This window comes from Pterocles gutturalis, unplaced genomic scaffold (assembly GCF_000699245.1).
Source record: "Pterocles gutturalis isolate BGI_N339 unplaced genomic scaffold, ASM69924v1 scaffold38422, whole genome shotgun sequence".
Classification (NCBI taxonomy): Eukaryota; Metazoa; Chordata; class Aves; order Pterocliformes; family Pteroclidae; genus Pterocles; species Pterocles gutturalis.
In genome coordinates, this window is record NW_010116775.1 from 1 (window position 1) to 17915 (window position 17915).

Genomic DNA, 17915 nt, shown 5'->3' on the forward strand with positions numbered 1-17915 from the left:
CCGGGGTGCGGCGTTTGGCACCCGGTGTGTGTGCTGGGGCTGTCCCACCGCCCCGGAGACCGGCCTCAGTGAAGCAAGAAACGTTGGTGCTTCGGCACCAGGGAAATGGTCACAGCTGGAAACCGGAGAAAAATGTTTTGGCCTCCCCCTTGGTGCAAGAAAGGAGCTATTGGCTAAGTTAAACTGCCAGCTGGGACTGTAGGCCCCTCACTCTCAGGTGAAGTGTAAGGTTTGAAAGAAGAGCTGGAACTGCAGTCAGCCAATCTGTGAGACTGCCAGGCCAGGCGGGTGGAAGGGAAACGGGCTGCTTTTTTATCTACCATCAATTTCTGTCTCTTGATGACCACTGTAGAGCAACAGAGACAATTAAAAATTACCTGAAAGTAGATGTTAAGACCAAAATTAGTCTTCTCAAACAAGGAACAAAGACCGTACTGTGTGGCAGTCTGCCAGTGTACTACCAGTCTAAAAATTTGATTTTAGAGTCTAGAAATAGTTCTGTTGGTCAGCAAGTCCTGCTGTAGCCTTCAGCACAGGTGAGGATGTTGTGCCAGGAAGAACAGAACTGCTTTACAGATGGTAACTTTGAAAGAGGATTATTGGCAGTGATCACATTTTACATGTTGAGAGGATTTAAACCAAAATACAAGTCTCTGGGCATTTGCTGCATTCAAGCCGTGGCTAGATGGCACAGAGGTTCAAAGTAAAAATGATAACTGTGGGAGAGCTGCATGTCTGGTTTGATTAACTTCCTACTGAGCACTGTACATCGAAACAGAAATTGACAAAAGGTCAGGTTGTTCAAAAATACATTAAAATGAGTTTTTTCCTACTAAATGGATTATTGTCAATGGATGGGAGATTTTTTTTCTTATTGGGCTACTGAAATAAGTGCTGATAAAAGTTTTGTTTTCTGTATTGCTGTAAAAGTCGTGGTGGTATATGATGCCAAACTCAGTGCAGTCAGGCTGTTGTGAGAAACAAACACAAACTTAAGAGGTTCCTCTTGTCATTACAAAGAGCTGAATTTGTGTCAGCTTCTGCTGAAATGGAATACCGGGCCGTACTGGAACACCAGGCCACGTCTCCACTTCTCTTCTTGTAGGTGGGGAACTACTTGCGTATGTTTCGGGGTTCCCTGTACAAGAGATATCCCTCGCTCTGGAGGCGACTAGCCACAGTGGAAGAAAGGAAGAAGATAGTGGCCTCTTCACATGGTGAGAAGATGAGCAAACATTCCCAGTAATGTTTATCTGAAATCTTGTCTTGAGAAAACGTCCCTGGCCATTCAGAAGCTTGTGCACCTTTAGGGCTGTGCAGGTCACTTGAGATTGTCCCGGTGATGGAGCACTCCGCAGCGGTGGCAGTGGTAGCTCCTGGTTCAGCCTAGCAGCAAACGTCAACTGATCAAAAATGTTCTAAAATTGAAACATCCATCATGGCTTTCCTGGGGTTGGCTGCATTCATCACAGAGCAAAAGCCACATCTCAAAATCAATACGGTATTCCAGAGGAGACTTTTATAGACAAAGAGGGGTTTTTTTGTCTCTTTTGTCAAATAGGCAGCAATGTTGCAAGGATGCCCCATTCAAAATGTACATCTTTGCTTAACTTTGCTTCTTGTGGGGACTGAATGTTTATACCTCCCAGAATGTTTGGGTGGGAGACTCAATAACAAGCAGTTACATTCTTAGCAATATGACTTGTTGTATACTCTTTAGACTAAAGCATAATAAAAATAAACGCTTCATTCTGGACTTGTGTCTCCTTTCTCCAAGTATCCTGCTGACCTGTTGCTTTTTTCTTTTTCCTTTTTTTTTTTTTTAACAGAAAATCAGCGGTCTCACAGTCCCAGAAGATGTAAGTCTTATCTGCATGTTGTTCCTAGCTGTGCTAGAGGAAGAATTTCCCCTATGACCTTTGTTGCTGTTACAATATATATTAATGTCTAAGCCTCTTCTTGTGATCTCTCCCTGTGGCCGCCCTGATTGTGTATCCGGATCACATACTTAACTCGTCTTTCTCAGAGCCTTAGTGGACTCTCAAATGCAGATGGTCTCTCTAATTGGGTAGGAACTGTCCTGAGGTGTCTCCCCCTTTCCCAAGTCTTACCAGCTTTTCTATTGTCTATGCCTCTCTATCTCCAATCTTTAAGTCCACTGAGGATTTATTGTTTTCTGGGCTTTTCCTCTCAGAAGTCTGTGGAAGAGATTTTACATCGTTTTGGCAGATGTAGGTTTGCAGAGCTAAACCATGTGATCGCATAGGGCAACTCGGGGTAGGAAAGAATTGTTTTTCTCTTCCTCTCCTTAAACAAAAGCATGTTAGATTTAAAGTTTATCTAATAATTATGAGGACTTATTTTCTGAAATTTTGTTTTTGTAGCATTCCTTTCCATCTTAAGTAAATTTCATACTGGAAATGACCAAAGTCTATAAATAACTTGCACCCTGGAAGAATGAGGTTCATCCAGTGGTAATACCTGAGGGAAGCTCATGTAATTCTAAGCCTCCCTGTGTCTTGACTCTTAGTCCAAATGAAAGGTGTTTTTAATAAACAGGATAGCTATACAAGGTAAAGAGATATTGATGCCTTTTGCAAGTCTTGGCTCTATGCAACCATTCCCAGGTGTCGTCCTGCTTTTGTCTTTAGAATTGTATTTCTTCGCTAGGCTTTGTGGTGGAGATAGCCGTGTATGAACTAAGACTTTACACGTTTGCTCCCAAGAAAGTCATGTTTATTATGGATGTCAAGACCAGACTGTATTTCTTTAGTGCCAGGCACGGTGGCTGCCTTCTAGTCACTTCAGTGCCAGTAATCTACCCCAGCAGCGGAACATCCTGGTGTGTGAGGGGGAATGGAGGCTTCTGGCAACTCAGAAATGCCAGTGGAAAGTTTTGTCATCTCCATTTATCCCACGTGTACAAAATGTCATGACAAAACCTTTCTCTAAAATTGCCTACAAGAAGATAAATGAAGCCCAAAGTACTTTTGGGGCACATACTTGTACCACTTGGTAACCTCTTTTAGTCCCTCCTGCAGCATCAGGGAGGGCTTTTCACTGTGCAGCCTGTTAATGCTACATGTTATGTTACACGCTTCCATGTTAATCACTGGCATTTTTCCTGGTAATAGATCATGGCTATACAACATTAGCCACTAGTGTGACGCTGTTAAAGGCCTCTGAAGTGGAAGAGATCTTGGATGGAAATGATGAGAAGTATAAGGCAGTGTCTATCAGCACAGAACCTCCTACCTACCTCAGGTAACCAGCGTCGGTGAGGGCCAAGGGAAGGGAGCTGCTTGGAAGATGGCAGCTGGGGCAGGAAGCACAAGGAATGGCATAAACCCAGGCCGTTGTGTAGGGGGGTGCTTGCCAGTCTCTGCTAACCGTCGTTTGCAGTGTTGGGCACATGGAGATCTCCAGAGCATAAGGATTGGGTTGCTGCCCGCATACAACAGGAAGGAGAACATAAGTGTTTGATGATACAGCTCTTTTTGCAATTACTGCATTCCAGCTGTAACAGATGTTTTGCAGAACACACACTCTGCACGTACTGTGTTCTGGAGATAGTGCATTTCTCAGCAGTCCTTTTATAAGGTATGGACAGAAAATCCAAATATGAACTTAGTATTTATAAGTGCACCTGGATTTCTATCTGATGAATAATTGTGAGCCGGAGAATAGGCTTCTCAGAGGCTAGTGTGGAACAATAAAATAGCAGGAGCTCATAACAGGACTTAAAGTTTAAAATTATACCATTCCTTAAGTAGTAGCAGTGGTGCTCAGGGTCTGCAGTTTAACATACAGTCTCCTTCTTCAGAGAACAGAAGGCAAAGAGGAACAACCAGTGGGTGCCGACCCTGCCCAACAGCTCTCATCACCTGGATGCAGTGCCATGCTCAACAACGATTAACAGAAATCGCATGGGCAGGGATAAGAAGAGGACATTCCCTCTGTGGTAAGAGAGCTTCCTGCTTCCAAAAAGTGGAAACAGTTACCAAAATGACATGGTGCCAGGGTAGTGCTGATGAGTTAGTATAATGTTGTGATTCATCTGTAACTGACAAAAGACCTACAGGTCTCTGATTTGGAGGTTCTTAGTTAAACTGTATGTCTTGAGGCTCTTCTTACAGCAGCCAGCCATGCCTCAGAGAGGAGGCTTTCTTTTTGTCAGGAAAATGGTTCATTCTTTTCCTGATGAGTTCCTTCTACTTTCTGCTGATTTGCTGAGCAGTTGTAATTTGAGGAGCCTGCAAAACCTCTCTGTGAAGGACAGGTTTCCTCTCACTAACGTATTCCAGTAACTTTGATGTAATTTATTAAAAGGAAAATGCTTCTGTGGCTCATGACTAACTTTATTTTCCATTATAAAAGTTGAGGAAGCCAAGATAAAATGTAATCCTCAAAAGCTTCCTTGTTTTGTTTGTGGGAGTATATTACGATAGATGTAATGGAAGGTGATAAACTGGTATTGGTTGTCATAGTCCTCTAAGCTTGCTTTGAGGAGTCTGTCTAAAGACTGATTGGGGAGTTGGGAGTGTGGGGATTGCTTCCAACAAACACTGCCTTCCCTCTATGGATGCCAGATGTCTCATGTGCTAGTGTATATACCGTTGTTGCTCTCTGTGTTAGTTTTGATGACCACGACCCAGCAGTGATCCACGAGAATGCATCCCAGCCGGAGGTTCTGGTTCCAATCAGGCTTGATATGGAAATCGATGGGCAGAAACTCAGAGACGCGTTTACGTGGAACATGAATGGTATGTGGGAAGGAGAGTTTCCTGAGGCTGGGGAGATACAGTTGTATCTATCACCAAATACAAAAAGAGAACAAGCATGAGCATGCATGTCCTTGTCCTATATACGCAAATGCTCTGCTGCCTTCATGGGTTTCAGTCGTTCCTGGACACATGTAAGAGTTTAACAGGCATATTCTCCTGACCCACTTCATCAGCTCAGTGGTCTGAGACTATTCTGTTAGCTGAGGTACCTTGAATACGAAACGTTTACTGTGTATGGCTTCTTTTGTGTATGTGGATTATTAGACCATAGCTACATTGTCTCATGGAGGAAGTAAAGAAGGCTGTAAGTCCCTGTGTCAGTGTGCACGTCCTTACAAACCTGATACAAAACACCCTTTTAAAAGCAAAAGGTGAAGCATTTGAGATTCCCTTTGACATGCTGTGGGATTAATTTTGTGTATTTTGTAAGTGGCAGACATTGATTTCCAAGAGAGTTAACCGTGTCTCTTCATTCTTGTTCTGTATCAGAAAAGCTAATGACCCCAGAAATGTTCTCTGAGATTCTTTGTGATGACCTGGATTTGAATCCTCTGACGTTTGTCCCTGCTATTGCCTCTGCCATCCGACAACAGATTGAGTCATACCCAACTGACAGTATCCTAGAAGATCAGTCAGACCAACGAGTTATTATTAAGGTAATACAGGAAGGCAGTAGACTGAGAGCTGAACCATTTGGATTTCTCTGGTTACGTTATGTGGAGTAAGAGTACAGAGGCTTCCCTCAGAGCAAAGGAGCTCTTAATTACAGTCCTGTGTCCAGATTGCATTTTGTCCTGTGTATTGAAAACAGAACCAAGGTGGCAGATGGCTAAACATTCATGTGCCAGTCCCTGAAATGATTAAATAGTTCATTAAAACATTGTTGAGTCCTTTTGGAAGAAATGAACCTTGGTGAGCAAAGCTTCTCCAAGTTGTCTTGAGTCATCTTCATGCTGCTGGAATTAAGAATTAAGTTAAGGAGCTCTGCAGATGCAATGAACTAGGAGTTACCTCTCCTCTTCTCCAGCCTCTGCCTCCTCAGTTAAATTACCTTCATCAGACTATTGTGAGAATGGAAACAAATGACCTGTTTCTTCCCTTGTCTCCAGCTAAACATCCACGTAGGGAACATCTCCCTTGTAGACCAGTTTGAATGGGACATGTCGGAGAAGGAGAATTCACCAGAGAAGTTTGCCTTGAAGCTGTGCTCAGAGCTTGGCCTGGGTGGGGAGTTTGTCACCACTATTGCCTACAGCATCCGGGGACAGCTGAGTTGGCATCAGAAGACATATGCCTTCAGGTACAGAACTGTCATCTTCCTAGTACGGGTGTGGGTCTGTGTTCGTATTTCAGGGGCGTTCGCATCAGTGAATCTTAGAACAGCTGACCCGATGCAGAAAGTTTCATTTGAAATTGGTCCTTATGGCTTACACCCATTCTGTCCCCCTTAATATTGCTTGTGCTTGTACCCCAGTATTTTTTCCTTTGGGTGTAATAAATTCCAGGACCAACCATTGATGAATTGTCAGCTTTTGCCACAGAATTAAAGCCTGTTGTAATTAACAGTGACTGAATACCTTGTGTCTCCCTCTTCCAATGTATGCTGATGATGAGCCCCAGATACATTTCTGTTTCCTTGGCTTTGCCTGACTTGGGCCGTGTGCTGTCTCAAGCTTTGGTGTTTTGAACTAAGACTGATTGAACCTGTAGCTCTCTACCCTGGCTTGATCATAGGCCCATTCTCACAGCTGGAACGCAGTAGTGTCAGGTTTGATTAGTCAGCTTTGTAGCTTGTCTCCTAATGATAATTGTTTCCAGTTGTGCCGTGCAGTGTTCTGCGGTGTGTTACTGATGTTATCCTCAGCATGTTGCTGAGTCTGCAGGCTGTACGTATCCCGTAATGTGTGCTGGGAGGTTTTTGACCTTGGGTCACAGTGACAACTGAGGAAGTTTGAGAGTTCAGAGAATGATGTTTTTGCAGAGGTGAGGGAATGGTACTGTTGACACTGGTTTTGTAGAGGTCAGTTCAGTGAAGCAGGATGACCTGCCTGGGCAGCAATGTGCCCAGCCCTGTCCTATGTGAGGGAGAGGGCAGTGAGTAGTTGTGGTGGGAGTAAGCAAGGAGGAGCTGGAGGCTGTGAGCTCTGCTCCTTTCTCTTCCTCTGTCCAAAGGTTTCCTGTCTGGTCAGCCTTCTGTGGAGAACAAGCACTGGTTGCTCTGGACCAGTTGCTCTTCCATTTGTCTTGCTCTGCTTCCTCTGGAGGTTATTTTTATCCTGAGAATCTTCCACAGCAACTGCTTGGTTCTAAAATGAAGCCCAGAGTGGTTTATGTTAGAAAATGGAAAGAGACTCTTTACCAATGGGAATTAAACTCTTCTAAACTCTGTCCATCCTGCTGATGTCCCTTCTCCTCATGGAGGTGGGGAGGTGACTTCTACCTTTCCATCCATGACAGCTGACTGATATTTGCTAATCCATCATGGGACCACATCCAGCTGTAACAACAGAACAGTGGGTGTGCATTCCTGAGCAATGAGAGGGCGGTAGGTGGGAATTTGATACCTGTAGTACTCTTAGGTGCATTATAACCATGACAGAAGTTAGGCGGCACTGTCTGTGTTGTGGCCTGCAGTAGCAGAGAATGAAAGTGTCCCTGCTGGTAGATGCAGTCCTTTGACCCTGTGTGAAGTAGACTTTAGTCTGTGCCTTAAGCTAAGTATGGCAGGGAGCGAGTTGATTTCCAGAAGGATTAGTAGGACTCCTTGTTGCCTGAGCATTCCCTTAGTAAGCATTGAGCTTTCTTCTTCATGTCCTCCTGCTCACGCCATGCTGGCCAGGAAGCCCTCTTTTCTACTCACAATTTACTTACCTTCCCAGTTAATTTACTTTGACCACTTTTTAGCATACTGCCTCCCAACCTACAGAGCATTTGTTCCTCATTCTTGTCACTTGGTGTGTCAGAGGCAGGCTTTCAATGTGGACACTAAATGATCTCCCTCTTTCTGATGCTTCTCCACATAGTGCAGGCATCTGAGTTAAGAAGTTAATCTGTGTAAATGTTAACTGTTGCAATGGGGTCAATTTTTGCCTTTGCTTCCAATCGGTTTTTGTAACTCACAGCAAGTAAGGTTTTAGTGCTGCCCAGGCTCCCTCAGATATAACAGATTAACGCCAGCTTCACATTATTCTCTCTAAAAACATATCTGGCCATGGTTACTAAAGAGTGCTTCCTTTTAGCAGAAGTTCAAACAGGTAGATTTCAGGCCTTCTTTAGACTGTTGCAGTATTGCAAGGAGGAGAATAAAAAACTGGGAAGGGAACCTGAATAGAACAAAGTACGTAGGCATGAGCTGTTCAGGGAGGAAAAAACATCTAATTTAAACCTTGTTTTGTGTCATACTGCAAACATGCCCTCCTCTTCCCTTTTTTCTTCCAGCAAAAGAGTACTTTTGAAACCTTACAGTGATTAATTATATTTGGGTTCTGTGGTTGGTTAGTTCCTGAATTCCCAAACCACAGGAGTGGTGGTTGCTCCAAAGTCATTCCACTGATGTAAGGAAAGGGTCTGCTTTAGATGTATCAAAAGAACCCTAATATCTCAAGGGACGGGGGTTTCAGAAGTCATGTGCCTCTTAATCATCTGGGGGAGAGATGAAACTGTCTTCTAGTTGATGAAAGCCAGGGCAGTTCTTTCAGCTGGCCTGCTCTGTGCAAAACAAGGAGAGCGTGACAGCCCAGTGGAAGGGGCAGGACTGGAAGCAGGCAGGTAACTGATGCTTCTGGGATTCTCACAGGGACAGTGTGCTGTGATGTTTCGCACCTCAGTGCGGAGTGTTTCTAGTGGCAGCACACAACACTTCATAGCCAGAGTTTTGCCTTTGAGAGCTGAGTGATGGTAGAGGTTCTCTCACTCACCAAACCCATGTGCTTGAGGAGTCACCCTTTCCCCAAGAAGCCATTTCCCTGCCCTGTTGGCATGCCCATGGTGCTACTGCCAGAGGCAGGGACCCTGGCAGAGGGGGTGTCTTGCTCTACTGAGAATGTTGCAGCTGACGGTGCATTTCAGTCCTTCTGCCAGCAGCACCGTGTTCTTGGTCAGAAAATAATGGGAGGGGAGGGGGAGCTGTCTTAGAAAGTTGGGAGATGAGGGAGGATTTTCTCAATTTATCTTTAATTCTGTGCTATAGAAATGTAGTGTCTGATTTGGCTTGCAGTTAAGTTACAGGCATGAGGCTGGCTTTCCAACCCTCATTTAATTCTAGCGGGTGCTCGGGGTTCAGCATGGTAAATGAGGTAGCATTTAGTCTGGAATGTGTAGCTATCTGGGGCTAAGATGAAATTCCTGGATTTGAGTGTTGCTTAGTGGATGTCAGCAATTCTGGAAGTAGATTTGACTGAAGCTTCCTCCCAGGATCATATACCAAAGGCCCTGGATTAATTTTTAATTGTAACATTACTTTGAAGACTTGTTATTCTAGATTAATAGCTTTGATGCAGACATTGTCTGTTCCCATGGCAATTAGCATTTGAGTTCCTTCCTGGGGGAACGTGAGGGCTGCCCACTAACGCTGAAATGCTGTGCAGAGAGACATGTCCCTGGGGAGGGGGGCGGATGTATGTGCACACCTGCCAGACGGCTCCTCTCACAGATACACTTTGTGCAGCGCAGGCCCAGCCACTTTGTAGAAGAATTCAAAGCAAACATTTACATTCTGAGGCTCCTCTGTATTTATGCTGGGCTTCCGGCTCCACTGTCAATATTTGGGAAGCTACTCCTGGTCAGTTCCTGTTGACTTTTACTGAAGAGTGGCTAGTGAAGCAGTAAATATTTTTGTGCATCTGATAATACAGCTGGTCAGGGCAGACAGATCTCTGGAGGAGCAGATCTTGTGATCTGGGACAAAGCCTGGTGTTTCATTGCTTGTGTGGGATGTTGCCAGAGCCTGTGGTTGCAGCAGAAGGTCCTAAAAGACTGCCCTTGCCATGGCAACTGGGAGAACAATCCTCGTTCCACTATCAGGATCCCAGAAAGCCAGACTTGTGCCAGGGAAGAGCTGTCTGAGGTGTACGAGGCAAACTACAACTAGGGAAGTCAAGAGTTGCAGAACGGCAAAGCTAGACAAAGAGCCCTAGTAACAGTCCCTGCTCAGCTGCTGCTCTGGGATAAATGCTCCCAGCACTAATAAACTGTTGTGAACCCTCCCTGCGCTTGTTGAACGCTGTCTGCCAGTTACATCACAGGCTTTGTGGGAGAACTGTGTCAGCCACAGCTGTTCTGACAAACCTCTCTCTGGTGGTGAAAGGAGATGGTTGTGGTTGGTCTCCCAAAAATTTTAGGCTCCACAAGACTGTAATCATCAGCCCCTGGTGTACTTCTGGGAACCAGACTGTACTGAGTAGGGCTAAGAATGGATGCTTAAGCCTGAAACACTGTAAATGATGCTCTGTTGTCTTTGTGTCTTGCATCTGGGCTGGTGACCCGGAGGAGTGCTCTGGGACCACTGATGGATGTTGCTTTGTTGCCTTCTGCCCTGCCATGTAGCGAGAACCCTTTGCCGACTGTGGAAATTGCTATTCGCAACACGGGGGATGCTGACCAGTGGTGCCCTCTCCTGGAAACCCTCACAGATGCCGAGATGGAGAAGAAGATCAGAGACCAGGACAGAAATACAAGGTGCTGCCACTCGTTCAGTTCTCCTTCTGGCCTGTCTCTAAGACAGAAGTTAAAACCTTTGATGTTTGTCTTTCTCTACTGAGAGCCAGCTGGCGGAATTCCAAGCTTACACACCACAACAGGAACTCATATCCCTTTAGCTTCAGGATATTAAACTGTTATCACCTTGCTCCACAAACATTTAAATCTCTACTTTAACCATCTGCTTGAAGCAAAGTTTCCTTTTTTCTTTCCCCTGGGCTCTCTACTTGTGCAGGGGGATTTGTTTCTATAGGAAGGCATTCATCAAAAATATTGGAGTTTCATGCACTGTCATGCTACCTAGAACCCTGCCACAGGGCTTCCCTTTATGTTGGGTAAAGTCCTGTTTGGTGTAGGAGTGGGCATGCTGCCAGCTGCAGCCTGACTGATGCTGAGCTGTTTGCCAGCATGGGAGCACTGCTGTGATTCCAGGAGCTCTGCCCACCAGAGACACTCACTGAGCAGTGCTGGACAAGCAGTTGAGAGCACTTGCTCCTGCTTGGTGAAGTTGCTCCTGGCAGGTACAAATAAACTGCTAGAATCTCTCCAAAAGATACAGTGGGAACAGTAACTATGCTGACTCAGCTCTTTCACAGAATTTTTTTTTTACTGATGATTAACAGTTTCATAATTATTTTGCTTCTCATCTGTGCCTCTCTGAAGTTTTCATTAGTGATTGGTTCAGTCCAAGTTAATGAGCAAAAATGTCTAAAAAGCTGTTACTGAAAATAGCGTCCTTAGCTTTATCAACAGGGGCACTCTCAAGTGACCAAGGAAGTCTGTCTAGGCAATAAATCTGTCTACAGAATTTACAAAGCTGCGGCAGCCTCCCCAACAGTATTGGTTTTAGTAAGATTTCACATCACTGTAACACAGCACTTATCGTACCTCTTTCTCTCTCTCCTAGGCGCATGAGGCGTTTGGCCAATACTGCTCCAGCCTGGTAACCTTCCTGTCGTGACACTGGTGCTATTCCTACAGACTTCATCCCTACTCCTCTCCCCAAATGGATCTAGGATTGGCAGGGGTCTTTCTGTCCCTGAAGGAGACACACATTCCACTTGCCAAGAGTTCCCAGTACTGCTGACTTCTGCCCTATCCCCTCTACCTAAAGCCACGTACCAAGAACGCTGTGTTAGCACGTGATCTAGCTGAGACCTGTGGCAGCTGTTGGAGCCTTTATATACCTGTGTGTGGACAGTGTAAAGATCCTTTTGTATAGGTGCAACATGCACTATTAGGACAACTTTTTAAATAAAAGGAATGCATACTATTTAGGTTGAGTTCAGTAAGTTTGAACAAGTAGTGAATCTCACCATGTTTGGTGCTGTTCTGGTAACTGAGCAGTCCCAGGGTCTAGTATTAGTGCTTTTGGGTATAACGCTGAACACTCACCTTCAGTCTTCCTGAAGCACAGGGGAAACTGAGGGCTTTAACAGATAAGAGAGCCTGAAACCTTTTGGTGCAGGGGAAAGTGGGAATGAGACTTAAAACTAGAAGAAGGAAATGACTCTCTAAAGGACAGGTCTGTTACCTCCCTTGGTTCTGTCTGTGAGACAACTCACTCAGGTGTTCAGCTGGCTACTGTGACAAGGGTAGAACAGTTTAACCAAAGTCATAAACTTAACACTCATTTCTATCAGATGTCAGCCTGGTGTGTGGTGAACCCTTTTTTCTGTGAAGACCGCAGCTGGAAAACAAGAAAGTCTTTGAGCTGGTAAAACAGTTGACGCCTGCAATCACTGAGACTGCAGCCAAGTGGCTTTGCTGTGGTCATTGTCAGCCCACATACCTGCCAGTGACAGCGCACAGAGCACCCAAAGCGCAGTGGGTGTCTTAAGCAGCTGTAGCACTGCAGTGTCAGGGTTTTGCAACCCTAGAAACAACCTGTATTTCCCTGGGGGGTTTAAAAACAGAAAATTCAATGAAGTGAGATTTAAAAAATTCAAGCTTGCTCAAAAAACTAATTAGAATCTACCTTGCTGTTGAGGTACACTAGCTCTTTGATAGAGTTCCTACCATTCACTGCCAGAACTGATGAGCGTTGCAAGCAGGGCAGATTTTGCTGGCAGCCTGACAGTTATGTTCAGGCCTTTATGATAAAGCCAATAGGCTTTACGATCCTTGCTGATCCACCCACACTGCTAGCACTTTCCGGCCTTAATTTATCATGTTTAGACTTGAGTAATAGCAGAGCCAGTTCTGATTCCTGGGTGGGAGGGAACTTTTTCCAGATGTTTAGTCTCCAGAAACCAAAAACTTGCAATTTAGCAATAATATTATTGCAGTTTTATCCTAGGCTCCTGTGCCAGAGTGGTATTCTATCCATTATTCCTTCTTAGAGAGGTTGAAAGGTTATTTTAACAAGACAAAACCAGGGACTCATGCTGCATCTTAGCCTCCCACGTAGAGCACACATTTTGCCTCACGTTGGTAAGAACTTCAGCTCTTTGTGAGAACGCTTCAGCCTCTTTGCTATGATCAGGCACTTCTGCAAGCAGGCTCTTCAGGGAATTTGACCAAAACAAGCATGAAACTGCTGTAGCAGTGAATGAATTGCTGTGAAGCTTGTGGTTACCTAATCCTAAAGTTCACAACAAGATACTGATGCACAATGACTGCAGCTTCTGTAGGGGGTTTACAAGTACCTCCCTCTGCTTCTCAAGCCCCAGAGACACCGGGGGCATTGCACCTCCAAGCAGCCAGAGGCAAGGCAAGACAGTCCAGGGGTTCAAGTCACAGAAAGATGAGAATGTTGGCCAGCTTCCTCCATGTACTGAGACTGCTAGGGAACAGCCAGGAGCACCTTCTTGCTCTACAATCACATCTCCTTAGGTTAATCAAGCATCCTAGCTAAAAGAGTTATCCAGCTTTTGCATTTCAAAAAGTCCCATCTCAGAAGCAATTTAAAACAGAATACCTGCCAACTTTAAAGATACTTTCCAGGGATTGAAACACTGGCTTTGTGTTACTAGGTCACAAACAAAGCACACAGCAAGTACCTATCACAGCTGAGGCTGCTTAGCCCTTAGCACCACTGTGTCTTGTAGAACCAGATTACCATCTGTACAGGTCTTTCATCCTCTTCCTCGAGGGAAACACAAGTGCAGCAAAATAGCTTGTGCAAATGAAATCTGATTTTTCATTAAAAAGGTGTTTTCATGGGAAACCCACAGACAAGGTGGGAGTGGGGGGCTGCGGTTTAATCTTCCTTTGCCACCAGGCTCCTATATCATTATTCTTAATTGGATGCTGGTTGCTCACATTTCTCTTAGTCTGGTGGTGGTTCACAAGCTTGTCTCCCTGAGCAGACAGCAACATTAGCAAATGAGCTACCCAAGATAACAACGTTTACAGATTTGCCCAAAGGCTTTGAGGTCTGTCAGAAGCATGTGTGTACTGCATTCGCAAGAATGATCAAATCCCTTTAGTACAGCTGTTCATGGGAGGGACGAGCTTGCTTAGTTTTCCCCTAAAATCCAGATGTTTACATTTCAGAACTAAAAAATTCACCAAGAATAGAATTACACTGCATGTGTAGACAGCCTTTATTACTAGTGTCAAGTGCCACTTCCAGTCACTGCCTGCATCAAGTGTCCAGCTCTGTCCCCAGTCCTTTCCCAGCCATCCCTTTCTCCAACGAGACACATCGTGTTCCCCCTGCCCTTCTCATGCTCTGCAGTCCTGCTGACAGAAGAGGGGAAGGACATCTTCCAGGTAGCCTGAACTTTGCCTCACCCACCAAAAAAGCAAAGCTCAGGCAAGCAGCCTGGCAGTTCTGAGCAAAGTCCTGGTGAGTACTGGTGAACTGCTGCCTCTGCCCCAGCAGAAATGGACACACAACTGAAAAATAAAGACTTTAATGTAAAGACTCTTTGGAAAGAACAACCAAAAAAGGAAGAAGGAAGGAAGAGGCTGAGCTGCATTCTACTGTGGTAGAGTAGCGGGTATTACTTCATTGAAAGCCCACAAAGAGGCCTCCCAACAGTGAGAGCAGAGGCCATTAGTCCTTCTACAGAGGGCGAGAGTGACCTGGCTCATAGCAAGTCATTAACAGCGAGAGAAGGAGTAACTGGTTTAACACTCCATTTGATACTTATTCCCCGCTGGGTAACTGAGGAGCCACCACAGCTTCCGGCCCCTGTCCCCCAGAAGCATTCATCAGTTTTCTGTGCAAAGCTCTGTGGAACCACTTGGCACAGGGGGAAGATGGGTCACCCATACAAACAGTGAAACACTACACATCGGAATGGCAACTGGTGTTATCCCAGTAGGATCTCTGGGCCACAGCGTAAGTCCAGCTGGAAGGGAGGAATCTGGCCACACGGAGAAGTCCCCATGTTACTGTGGATGCTGCTGCTGGTTCTGGTCTTGGTCTCTAGGTCGGTTCTCTGGACGATCCTCAGGAAGAGGGTTATAGTTGGGATCCTCTTCAGGTGTGTCAAATACCATCTTCCTGGCAAGGGACATGCCCATCCCACCAAGCAGGGAGGTTAGGAAATTGAGCTGAGGACAAATAAAACCCCCAGCCTTCCTAGAAACAACCTAGCCTTCAGAGGGCTTGGCTGTATGCCACAGCCACCCGCTTGCTGCACCAGCACTAGCTGTTCTTTAGCTCAGCTCAACGTGCAACGATGAAAGTACCCGCTTCCTTGATCTCTAGGTCAGCTTTGATCCTCAGCATGAAGCAGAGCATATTCTGCTTCCTTAAACTAGAGAAGCGCATCAGAAAAAAATTTGCTACCTGCATCTAGCATTTCCACAAGCAGTTAAGAATGCTCCAGTTCAACTGCAAAGCTTAAGGTACCAGCAGTTGCTTTATGGACCCTGTATACATATGTATATAATGTGCAAAGTGCCAGTGCTTTCTGCAGGGCATAAACTGTCAAGCAGGGCATAAACATGTCAATCAGAATGCAACTGCGTCCTACGGTCACCCAATGCTGTCACAGACCACGGCTTGCTACAGAAGTGACCCAGGCTGGGAAGCAACACAGCAAAGCCCAGAAAGAATCAGCTTTACTTACAGGAAGCCAGGTGTCAACAGCAACTTCTTTCCTCCAGGCTGGTTGGGGAAAACATCTTCCAAGAAATAATAGATGTGACCCACTGCAATCCCTGGGGGGAGATGTCACCAAGGTCAAACCCAGCTGGGACTCCTTTGCCAGCTGAACAAGAGCTGCTGGGAGCTTAAGCAGGATGAAGCTCCAAGAATCCCTCAGCTGTGTACCCACACCCCAGCTCCAACCAGAGCCGCAGTGCTGCAGTGCCAGAGGGCCGGGCTGTTTGCTGGAGTGGGTGCAGCAGCAGGCAGGGAGCCTGTCAGCCTGAAGGCACCACCAGGCACCCAGGAGACCAGGCACAGCGCAAGCATCAGGCAGAGCTTATCATAGCCAGCTTCTGCCCCTGGGGAAGACACAGCAAAATGCAGGTCACAAGCAAGAGCAAAGCCACAGGGCTGGCCACCCAGCAACCTCAGCCAGCTCACTTTAGGAAACCCACCATCTTAAATAAGATGAAACCAAGAGACAGTTCTAGTGCCCCAGTACTGGCTGTGAGAACAGAGCGCTGCGGCTTCAAAGCGCCCTTCTTCCCTGACCCACCAGCTTGGACTTACCCAGTAAGTCGATGATGATGGAGTTGCCCAGGAGCAGAGAGAATCCCATCAGGACCCAGGGCAAGAAGGGGGCCTGGAAGTTAAGAAGCCCAAAGAAGTTCATGCGGATGTAAGGGTTCCTGCGACTCCACACGTACACCAGCATGATGGTGAAAGCCTGGCCCAGGAAAAACAGACTGGCAAAGAGTCCAAATAGCTAGGAACTACCGAGTCAAGGAAAAACCTACCTACCCTGTGCACCACCTCCAGGCAGCACAGGATGCCTTGTGACCAGGAAATCCAGAACTAGAGATAGCTGATCAGTGTGCAAAACATGGCCCATGCCACCAAACCCTGCCTGGGTGGGCCACACAATACAGCCGGGATACAGAGCGCCAGCAGACAAACCCCACACTACCCACAGCATCTCAGAAGACACCAAAGGGCCTCAACCAACTCAAAAGGATACTGTCATGAGAAACCCTCCAAAGAGGAACATGAAGACAAAGTCAGCTGTCCTTCCACGGAAGGAGCCTTCTTCTAGCATGCGGCAGTACCTGTACCTGAGAGCAGGAGAGAAGGGAGGGGTTGCAGTATAGGAAATTAACAGCTGGCCACCCTGTGTCCCCACAGCATGACTCTACGGGGGGAAAAAGCCAGCTGCAAGCTATTGCATCACAGGAAGCTGTCAGCCAGGTGCCCAAGCCCAGAACCATGCAAACTTCACATCATACCACTGACCCCAGGGAAAGAAAGAGGCCCCTGCTGTGCTCCAGCCAGAGCTCACCCCAGGAATGGGCACTGCTCTCCAGCGTGAGCCACAGCAGCATTGCCAGCTCCTTCAGCCTTTTGGAAGGGGCTGCCCTGCAGCAAGCAGAGAAGGAGGTGCAGGAGGTGGCCACAGTTGGCTGGGGAATAGCTTAAATTCAGACCAGAACAGCCAAGAGAAGAATTCCTAGGCTGCTGCCAAGACACGTCAGCCTGGGGCAAAAGATGGATGAGGGGAATTGCATCTAAGCCAAAAAGGGAGCAGAGTGTTTTACTGAGACCAAAGGATACAGAAATATCATGTTGAAAAAGAAACTGAATCCCAGGGGCCCAAAAAATAGGAAGTTGGTGATCAGCCTCCATATCTGAAAAAGAGAGGAGAGAGGAGGTGGACAGACAGGTCCCTCCCCACCACACATACCCATCACCCTATCCCCTGGGGACACCCAGTCATGCACCCCTCCGCTCAGAGCCACCCCAGGACACCAGCCAGCTGCACCACCTTCATGTAGGACCTCCCTCCACTGCCCACCTCAGGTGGGCATCCCTCCTTGCCCTTCCAGGTGTGGAGAAGATCTTCCTACTTTTTTTAGAAGGGACAAACAGCCCCAATTCAGCACCCAGAGGCAGAGTAAATCTCGCTGTTCAACCTCACTACAATAAAGCCCCTTACCCACCCAGCCTGACACCAGCTGGCCAAGCATCTCAGTGCCACAGAAAAGGAAGACATAGGTTTTGAGTAAAGAAAAAAGGGAAATGCCAAGATGGTGTACAGCAGGGAAAGGCTGGAAGGAGTTATCTCCATCCAGGCAGCTGTGACAAGAGAGGTCACCACATTGGCGCCCCAGCTCCCACCCCCCAGCAAAGGCTGCAGTGGGGGGGGGGAGCCCCTGGGGCTCACACCGCACTCCCTGACTGCCTGCAGGGCGGGACACCCCGGCTGGGAAGGGGTAAGAGGGGCCCGCAGCCCGGGCAAGGCCTCACCTGGAACTTCCTGAAGATGAGGTCGGGGTTGAAGTACAACTGGAAGGGGGTGATGAACTCCAGCTGCTGTGGGAGACACCAGAGCT

At 46.6% G+C, this 17915-nt stretch overlaps 2 protein-coding genes across 2 annotated transcripts; one reads left to right on the plus strand and one right to left on the minus strand.

The window, feature by feature from the left end:
• Positions 1-1109: 1109 nt before the first annotated feature.
• On the plus strand, positions 1110-11754 carry SMARCB1 (SWI/SNF related, matrix associated, actin dependent regulator of chromatin, subfamily b, member 1). Its single transcript, XM_010075604.1, has 9 exons — positions 1110-1217; positions 1830-1859; positions 3135-3264; positions 3824-3961; positions 4636-4763; positions 5274-5440; positions 5894-6084; positions 10329-10460; positions 11389-11754. The coding sequence occupies exons 1-9, from the start codon at positions 1124-1126 to the stop codon at positions 11426-11428; spliced, it is 1050 nt and encodes a 349-aa protein (XP_010073906.1). The 5' UTR covers positions 1110-1123; the 3' UTR covers positions 11429-11754.
• A 2571-nt stretch (positions 11755-14325) lies between these two features.
• DERL3 (derlin 3) lies at positions 14326-17901 on the minus strand (the record flags this gene model as incomplete). Its single annotated transcript, XM_010075605.1, has 6 exons — positions 14326-14937; positions 15509-15599; positions 16099-16294; positions 16547-16640; positions 17137-17210; positions 17830-17901. Coding segments are annotated over 6 exons (642 nt in total), but the record flags the coding sequence as incomplete, so codon positions are not given.
• Between the last annotated feature and the right edge of the window lie 14 nt (positions 17902-17915).